At 46.2% G+C, this 9,696-nt stretch overlaps 1 protein-coding gene and 1 long non-coding RNA gene across 2 annotated transcripts; one reads left to right on the forward strand and one right to left on the reverse strand.

Moving 5' to 3' along the window:
• The first annotated feature begins 2,564 nt into the window (after positions 1–2,564).
• LOC124683651 lies at positions 2,565–4,632 on the forward strand. Its single transcript, XR_006996770.1, has 3 exons — positions 2,565–2,668; positions 4,099–4,310; positions 4,575–4,632. It is a non-coding gene; the product is annotated as an uncharacterized LOC124683651 (long non-coding RNA).
• Positions 4,633–6,795: 2,163 nt separating this feature from the next.
• Positions 6,796–8,190, reverse strand: LOC124683652 (heat stress transcription factor C-2b-like). Its single transcript, XM_047218130.1, has 2 exons — positions 7,958–8,190; positions 6,796–7,543 (listed from the first exon to the last, which is right to left on the reverse strand). Exons 1-2 carry the CDS (start codon positions 8,171–8,173, stop codon positions 6,929–6,931), a joined length of 831 nt encoding a protein of 276 aa, XP_047074086.1. The 5' UTR covers positions 8,174–8,190; the 3' UTR covers positions 6,796–6,928.
• Between the last annotated feature and the right edge of the window lie 1,506 nt (positions 8,191–9,696).

A 9,696-nucleotide genomic window follows, 5' to 3' on the forward strand; every position in this document is an offset into this window, starting at 1 on the left:
TTGTTTTTGTGAGATCTTGACTAAATTTGCAATGCATAGTCTGTAAGCTTATCTTTCTGTTTCTTGATGATTTGCTTGCTCGATTAAACTGATACCACGTGGGAGAGCAATCGCCATTAGCCGTCTCTATTAGACAAACAATATCTTTGAGCTTAGTTGCAAGTTTGTGGTGTGAATTTCAATTGAGACATTTTTCTCTTTCTTGATCCAAACCGTTGCTGGTACCTCGGTACCTCGCCCACTGACCGCCACTGACATCAATCATCGTGGCCACTCCTAAATCCAGGGGCGCCACCCAGTCCCTCACACCAATACGTCGAATAGCAGAGGTGCTCGCTTTAGTTCTGGTTTACCCTGGTCATAAAATACTTTGTTCTAAATTTATATTTTAATTTTGAAATAAAAATATTATGAGTCATGACAATGTTATCTTTTTCTGTCATGCATCACGGTTAATAAATGTCACTTGGTTTGAGTAAATTTAATTTACATTTGATATTGTTTTTATACGGCAGAGGAACCGGTTAGACTGTATCTAATTCTAGCTTGCTATCTAAGAAATATATGCCGTTCCCTGAATGTCACTTTCCTGGCACATGTGCATATCTATGTCGGAACTTCTTATGAGTGTATATTTTTATTTTGAAGTAAATTAGTCATTTATGGTGTTGTCAAAATAATGTCCACGACTACGGTTTGGTTCAAGAGATTTTTCCATGCATAAATATATCATTCATAGTATTAGTTTTTGAGATAGTGAGAAAGCACGAGTAACTTTGATTTCGGATATTAGTATGTCATTCATATATTTTTAACATCAAGTATTTGATCTGGGCACTGCTATTTTGAGTTGGGATATTAATCCCTAGATTGTATATCAGGTTTGCTTGTTCTGTTCTACAGTTGTCCATGACAATTTTCTATTTCAGTAATTTGTTGGGTACAAAGAAACAAAGCTGATGGTCAATCATTTCTAATCTGATCGCTGGTTTTCTTGTCAATTTCTGTGCCAACTAAATACCTAATTTTTTTTATATCCTGGGTTCCTATGCTGAAAACTATGGAACATATGCCATGGTATTTGTTATTTGTTATGCTGTTACGTGACGCAATATCATTGTATTGCTAATCTTCCTCACATTAGTTATTAGCATTTACCCTTTTCTAGGATACACGTCCAAGTATAGTTTCTATACGAGCACTTTTCATGTTGACTTTCTCTTCGTCTGAGTTCAGTTCAGCTATTTACATATTTTAATAGAAAAATGGGAACTAAATACGCCCTTAATGTAACCATGGTATGACTACCCAGTCTACAATCCTATAATGCCAGGTTCTGTAAACTGCACACTTCCTATTTCATTTCTACATTTGATTTTTTCGGGCAGCTGAGGATGGGAGAGTATTGCCAAGCATTATTTCTCGATTTAGCCGTTCACAGGTGGAGAGTACTGCCAGACATTATTCCGTATCCAATTCCTGCAGGTTTAGAGGACTTGAACAAAGCATACGGGGAGAAATGTACATCAGGAGCTTGACAATTATAGGAAAGGAACTTTAATTGACTGCAAAAGTGTTACCATTATCTGTAAAATATTAAATCCAGTGAGATCACCAGTAGTTTCTTTGTAAAAAATAATGTTAGACTTTTGATTTTTTGATTTAAAGACTCTTGTGCAATAAAATTGGCACTCTCTTTGGTTATGGTTTAACTATTTAAAACACTATATGGCAGCATTTTTGTGTAAATGCCTCAGTTTCTATGTGTATCCTAATAATTATGTATTGTCCATTTGCTTGAAATTTCTTTGTAAGGCTTTCAAAATTTATCCAAGATTGTAAATTTTGGACACCTAACTAAATTTACTTCAATCAACATGTGCATTGCACGTGCAACATTACTAGTAATAATAAAGGAGCTAAGGTTTCTGCCAAAATTTTCGTCCAACATTTTTTTGGACCAAAATTTTCGTCCAACATTTTTTTGGACCATTTTGCCCTCCCACCAAACCGAATAATACATACAACTGCCACCGTACCGGTTCGTTTACTCAGCCAGGAAACCCTGCCCCCTTCTCTCTCCCCCGCCCATCGCACAACCCAATCCACCTCCTCCCCCGTGCGCTTCAATCTCAAGGAAAGCCGCCGCGTCCCGCGACCGGCGGTGCCATCGCGTGCAATCGTCGCCCGGGAGAACCCAATCGACCGCCAGCGCCCCTCTGGTCAGGCAGCAGCCAGCCAGGACCTCGCCAGCCGCCAGCGCCCCTCCGGCCGGCGGGATGGAAGCTGCAGCGGAACAAGGCGATGGCGCAGCCTGGCGCCGGGCGGCGGGATGCGCCGCTGGTTCGCGAGCGTATCGGCTTCCTCGACCGGTCCTCCTGGCGGCGGGGGCGGTTGGGGAACGCCGATGGAGAAGGGTTGGAGGCCGGAGCGGAAGAAGGGAACAGCACGGCGAGATCCAGGCGGCGGGACGCGCCTCTGCTTATCGAGCGTCTCGGATTCCTTGACTGATCCTCTTGGTGGCGTGGGGGAGTAGACCGGACCCTCCTCCTTTTCGGCGTCGCGTTGAGGACCCTAATCCGCGGAGGATGGCTGCCCAAGCCATGTGAGCCGACCAGTGCGGCAGGCCGCGGTGAGCAAGACGCCTCTCCCCAGCCGGCTGGGTCAGGTAAAGGGAGATGCATTTACATATCTGCTTTACTTGCTGCAGCCCGTTCAAGTTCTTTTATCTGAATAAAGGATCACATGATAGTCCGGGTTCAGACTTCATCGCATAATCTCAATCAACTTTTGGCCAGATGGTGTTGTGTATCGAGTAACAACAGCTAGAACGATAGAGTAGGAGGGGGATCAACTTTCGTTGGTGATCTCCACACAAATGTAACATCAAGTTAATTTTATTCACTATGCTGGGAGTGTTTTGAAGCACAAGCTGGAGCAGACAGTTGGTGTTAATTTCCCCAATGTTTAATTTTATCTCACTTGGTTAGTTGGTTTTAATGCACCTTTATCTTGACACCATTGTCTTATTAGAGAGCATAAGTCATTTGCCCTGATATCTGTCATTAACTAAATGCCAATCTTCTTCCTGTCAACATATGTACTCTCCCATCACTTTGGTCATCCATATCTCTTTCCTCCCTCACCCTAGATCTCTCCCGATGTACTACTACCACAAACAATTCTCTGACTATATTCACTTCATGGGAATGCCACTGCCTACGAGTGGGAGTCCAATTATATTGCCTCAGCTCACAGTCTGATTTTTATTTGTGTGTTTGTGTGCATTTGGAAGTGGATGGAAATGCTTAAGTTTTGATTCTGAATCTCGTAGTTGTTGTACCACATTTTTTATTCTGAATCTCAGCAAATTCTCCCTGATTTTTAGATTTCCTCCCTGTTTTGCTACGCTCTACAATATGGGTTCATCTGTATTCTGTGATTGAATAGGGTCAACAGATCGGTCTGGTGCTAAATGCTTGATATGGAACTAAATAAACACCTTGTGGGTAAAGTCACAGTTAATAGTTCAGATGCCAGGTACTAGCTTTCAAACACCCAACGAATTATTTTCTTCTTTGACACAAAGGTAGTTTTGGGAAACTTGGTTTTTGTAACACTTCAATCATTTATGATGACTGCTATGTGAATACATCTTTATCTTTATGACTGGAGCTTCGAAAAAGGCAATGAACATTGTTCCTGATCCATCTCACTACCTATGCATTTTTTGTTCGTTTTTTGCAGTTATCTTATAAACGTTCATCTCGCGGCCGCTCTTGCCTTTACCAAAGAATCGGTTTGACTGCAGTGCACGATTACTAAATTGGTGCATTCAGAATACCACCAATATATAATTTCTTGCAATGCCATCTAACAGTGCTACTGCTGATCTCCCACAGAAGATTTCTCCACCAAAAATGATTCACTCTTCTATGCCCCTTACTGTAAAGTACCATCAGAGCATCGTATCTCAATGTTCCTTATTTCTTTCATACCTGAACGCACAGAATTACTGTAAAATGCTCAAACACTCTTGAACTATTTGCTATGGAGGAATCTATAAGTGTCTTACAAATCCCTGCTTCCTGTTTGCAGCCCAGAACTGAGGAGCAGCAGGGACGAGCGCGGCTGCAGCGATTGACGCCGTGAAGGCGTACAGCAGGGACGAGCGCATCCTCGACGCTACAGCGATTGACGCCGTGAAGGCATACGCCGGCGTGGACTAGCAAGGCTGCTGCGCATCAGATGGCGTTGAGGAATGATTTGAGCTCCTCCACATTGGGTCCGAGGAATATTGAAGATCTCAGGTGAATCTGTTTATCAACAAGTACTGATATTCTCTTTGGTTCATCCATGCTCGTTGTACTGCTTCTATGAGGTACTGAGGTCCTTTATGCTATGGGGCAAATTTGTGGAGTGGATTTTGCTGAATGCTATTGATAGTCCAAATTATTTCTGTGAACACAAGTCTTGTTAGCAGTCGGCAAGGGAAATTTCAAAATTTCTCATGTAAATTTGTTTGACTAAGTAAAAGATCTTATATATTGGTTCTTAATTTCTTGCAAAACCAGGAGCTTGCACGTATGTCAGATTTGAGATGGAAAGAAGCCCTCAGAGTACATTAATTCATCACTGAGTTCGGGATTTTGAATGTCACATGTTATCGTGAAATTTAGATGTCACACATTATCATGGACTCGGCTGCGGTCGAGCCCAAGCGCACCCGTGCGGACCGGGAGCTCTGTCTAGGTGGTGATGCATGTGTCGCCCTTTCTTGTACCCAGGGGAGTGTCCATGGGTGTGTGTTGGAGGATGCATTGCCCCCTTCGGCGAACTGTGAATTAACACCACCACAGCACCGCCAGGCTGCACCCGGCCATTCGACAAGCTTGGGCTTATGAAATTTGGTCCTCCAGTGATTTTATGCTTCACGGTTGTTTCTATGGCTTTGATTGTGGATAAATTTATATGATGTACTGCTTTGCAATGCAGAAGCTTTGGTTGTCCAGTGATTGGTCTATCGTCTAATTGAAGCACATGGTGGCATATTTGGGTTGGTATTTCGGCATCTTCCTCTTAAACTGAATTGGTCAATTATTCTACTGCTGCAAGAATTGATAATGCGGGCTGCGGATATGATTAGTCAGATTTTAGCTCCATAATAATGAACTAAACGGTGCATAGTGTGTTGGTCCCAGTGTACTTATTGGAAATGTCTGATCAAGTTGTTACTTGGAATGCTACGATTTTATTGCAGGCTTGGTTTACCATTATTAGGAGTTCCGCTTCATCACCTATAATATCAGAATTCCTCGGTTCCATGTTTCAAGGTGTCAACAAGCAGAGGTATTAACTGTGCTGGCAGATGATAATGCTTTAATGGAAGTAGAAGCGTCCATTAGTGCAGCTCGGTTCATTGGATCCACATTGACACAATGATGCGAGAACAGCGTTTCTTTCTTGGAAGGAAAATCTACATGTACTTCGCAAAGGTAGGTGTGTATTCCAGCAAGAGATAGATCAACAGAGAAAATTTAGATTAGAATGGGTTGATTAGATTTCTATTGTTAATCTTATAGCATTTGATGCTTGCTCTTGGGATTTTCTGAAGAACAATATGCAGTGGCAGGAGCATTCAGAAAAACCAGCTATATCAGGGCCATCATAGAATCTTCGGACTACAAGCAAGGGATGCTATGTAAGCTGGAAGGTGGCCTAAATGTGCTATATTTTCTAACAGTATGGAGAGTTGTGGCAAGTGGAGTAGACAAGCTGATATTCACTAGAATTTCCCTGGAAACCCAATGTTTAGTAATGGTGGGGCGGAAAGGATTCATGCTAATTGGACTGTTCCCTTTATTGTTTTTCAAGCATGGTGTTTGAGGTCTGAAGTTTTCTTTTCAAGATTGTACGAGTGGTTGAAATTGCTAAAGGTTAATGAGAAGCAACTACTAGAGATAGAATGACTAATGAAAAATTCAGCTGATGGAGGATGGTGTTAGTACTGACAGGTGCTGAGGCTGAAAAGATAATTTTAAAAAAATGGTGTATGATATACAAATATCAGGCTTCAAAGTTGGAAACGAATTGTCAAATTGGAATGAAATATACATTGTTTTACATCATACAAACTTGCGTCTTTCTTGTTTACCAGATGTACACTTTGCTTGTTGGATTGTTGTCATACGGTTTACTACCACGGAATATATGGAGGTGGATTGGATTATGAGATTGTAAATACTGCCTTCTCCAATTCTGTAAGAGAGAAAAAGGCTCTCCTACTAGCTAGCCATCCTTATTGATCAATTAAGTGTATGGTGTGAGTTAATCAAAGAGCACGATCGGGATTAACCAATTAAGGGATGCCTAACTTGGAGAAATGTCAACATGAAAGGTTTATTATGAGAGCGTTTGAATATTTGTTTCTCACAAGTCCGGTGCAACGCACGGGCACTTTTCCTAGTAATAACTAAAAGGGGGAATCAGGAATTTCCAAGAGTGGTCACACTTCAGTCCACGCCCAACGGCCAAATGTGTTTGCACCGGATCCGTTGTGTTTGATTAATTCATGGGGAATTCCCAACCTCGTGTCAATGCTTTTAGATTCGTGTACTACGATGTCATTCAGATTCATTGTGTTTTAAGAATTCAAATTCAGATTCATTGTGTTTTAATAATTCAAATTGGATTATCATTCAATAGAACATGACGATTTAGTGCACGGAAGGGGAGGCCCCGGTGCATGGTATTTTGTTTTTCTGATAACGAGCACTTTCCAACAGATCAACGATATGCATGGAAAATTTGTAATATCTCTGGGCCCTGGCCCATTCCGAACAGGGAAGATAGTGGGTCGGTCAAAACGTCGGTCACGCGATAGGATTATAGGAAGAATTGGCCCAAGTCGAAACATTTCATTCGGACGTCAGTACCCATGGCCCAGTCCAAAGCCAAACGAGGAGACCGCACCACCGACGCCTGACCCGGCGGCCGCCTCCACCGCGACGTTGGCGAACGCGTCGCCGCTGCCGTAGAACCCGGCGAAGTCGACGGCGTCGGGCCCGAACGCGGTGACGTCGCCGAATTCGCCGTCGCCAAGCAGCCTGGGCCTCTTCTCCCCGCCCAAAATCTGCTCCTGGCCATCACAGTCGAGCCCGTCGGCGTCCGCACCCTCGTCGCCGTCGCCGTCGCCGTCGCCGCCGGCGACGAGGCGCTGCAGCATGTCGCGGTCGCCGACGACGGTGAGGAGGAAGGCGAGCATCTGCTTGGGCCTGCGCTCGGTCTCCTGCACGCGGCGCCACATGGCGCCGACCCGGTCGTCGATGGTGCTCTGCTCCTTCTTGAGCCTGACCACCTCCGTGGCCACCATCGTCATGTCGTCGTCGGTGAGGCCGGCCCCCGCCGCCGCGGGGTCCTTGCGCTTGCCGCCGCCGCCGACGGCGGTGCCGCGGCGGACGATGTTGCGAAGGAGGTGGGTCTGCCCCCGGAGGAACGAGCCGTGCGCGAACTCCCACCGGTCCGGATCCACCTTGCGGAATCCCTGATGATCGAGTTGGAATAATTTGGTCAGAGGAGGAGAAACTAGCAGTTCGCTAGAATCAAATCTGCACACACACAACTCGCTACTACTACACGTTCTACGCTCGTGCTAGCACTGAACTCCTGGAACTCTCTGCATCAGGTACCGTCAAAACTGAACTATACTACACAGTACTTGTACTTCCCCAAATTTCTGAGTCCACCGAAAACAGGCAGCGAAATCGAATCACAGAAAAACAAAGAACTGCCCCACGAATCTCACCTCACAGGCTCACACACGCAGAAGATGGATACTCCATCCTCGCCCCCCTGAGGAAAGCCCAGAGCAGCAGCAGGAGCAGAGCGGCCGCGGCCCTTAAGGTCGCAACCAAGAACAGAGAGGGGTAATCAAGTGGTTAATCAAGTGGTGACTGACATATGTGTTGAGCTGTCGGACGAAGCTGGAGAAGTTGTTGTGCTTGAAGTGGGTGGGCAGGAGCGTCTGCGAGAAGACGAAGGGGTCGGCGACGACGAAGGTGTTGTTGGCCCTCCCCCAGCCGATGACCCCGTTCGTCCCCGGGTCCTCCACCATCCGGTACGTCTTCCACACGAACGGCGCCACCCCAGCCGGTCCGCCCACGCTCGCCGCCATCGATCTCGCTGCAAACTCTGTGAGATAGATAGACAGAGCTCAGAACTATCTCCAAATATCTAAATGGGGTAATGGAGGAAGAGCATAAAGGTTAAAGGAGGTACTATACAGGAAAAGGGATGGGCGCCGCGTGGCCGGCGGGAGAAGGCAAGATGTGTTGGTGTGTGGAGTGTGAACGTGGCGGCCGGCGGTGGGCGGTTTTATAAGGAGGTGATGGGGGAGAAAGCGACGGGCGGCGAGGGCGAGGAGGTGTCGACAGGCGCGTGCGGCCACGGGGGTCGGGAGCCTTCCGACGGTGGTCACACACGTACGTACCCCCCATTGCGTGCGTGGGTGGGGAAAAAGCGCGCACGGCGCTGGGGTCGTTGTAGCCAACGCGGACGTGAGAGGACACCTGCTGCTTTGGGGACCGTGCCCGTTGAAGCCGGTAGGGCCCACCCATTTATTAATATTGATGGAATGCCCAACCTATCTGTCGGATACAAACGTGACCTAAATTTAGTGGCGGAGGCAAGAACCCTACCTAGCAGCTAGGTCCTCGCTGCCTTGCAAGCGGAGGAACCTGCCGTCGGCGAGACCGCTCCCGCCACGCCTGCCATCGACCAGACCGTCCCCAAGTCGGGCTCAAAGCGTGTCGCCTCCGTCGACGACGATAACAAAGGGAAGGTGTCCTTTATCGTGTATCGGCATCGTCTAAACGCATGATCATTCGTAAGTCAACTGGGGGAGCGCAACGAGGGCAAGATTCAAGCGATGATCTACGACGGCGACTTGGTCGTCGAGTCGGAGAAAGAGGATCCTGTGGCGAAGACGCAGCAGCTATGGACAGAGAAGCAACAACACTGGACGCATGCAGCAGTGCGACCCATTGTTCTACATCGAGCAGACGCAACAGCCAAACCAACGATCGTGTACCATGACGGCGAGGAGCGCGAGGACACGTTGGGGCTTGATCAAGCCGTGTCCACAGGTGGTGGCAATGTCGTTTGAAAGAAGAAGGGAGAGGACCATAGAACTGTCGACTTCACCGATAGGAAAGACGAACTGCTCTGCTTCTCTTGGTTGTCCATTAGACAAGGCGCAATAAATGGTGCTCAACCAAAAGGTGTTATGTATTGGCGCAAGCTAAGCCAAGATTACAATGAAAGAAAATTTCACAAGCACTTCAACATTGTCAGCAATTGCAATGTTGAATCCATCAACAAAAAAATGGGCCTAGATCAAGCAAGTTATGCGCCGCGATCGACCATGTCATTCTCCACCTGGAGAGCGGCACAAGCCGTCATTCAAGTGGTAAGGGCACCAGCACCCTCATTTACATCAATGCACATAATTTGCTAAATGCTAACAATTTGCATATGCAGGTGCCTAGGGCCCTGGATTTTTTTAAGGTCAAGCACAAGAGGAGCTTCCACGTGCTCCATTGTTGGAATTATACACAAATGTCGTCTCTCTCCCTAACACAATACACAACGACATCGTATTTTAAATTTGTTTGCAGCACAAGTTGGCACAGCATTTTA

This window comes from Lolium rigidum, chromosome 1 (genome assembly GCF_022539505.1).
Source record: "Lolium rigidum isolate FL_2022 chromosome 1, APGP_CSIRO_Lrig_0.1, whole genome shotgun sequence".
NCBI lineage: Eukaryota > Viridiplantae > Streptophyta > Magnoliopsida > Poales > Poaceae > Lolium > Lolium rigidum.

Coding starts and splice junctions, on each gene's coding strand:
- LOC124683652 (XM_047218130.1), bottom strand. CDS start 8,173: ATGGCGGCGAGCGTGGGCGGACCGGCTGGGGTGGCGCCGTTCGTGTGG. Junction 7,544..7,957: donor TCCGACAGCTCAACACATAT/GTCAGTCACCAC, acceptor CTCGATCATCAG/GGATTCCGCAAGGTGGATCC.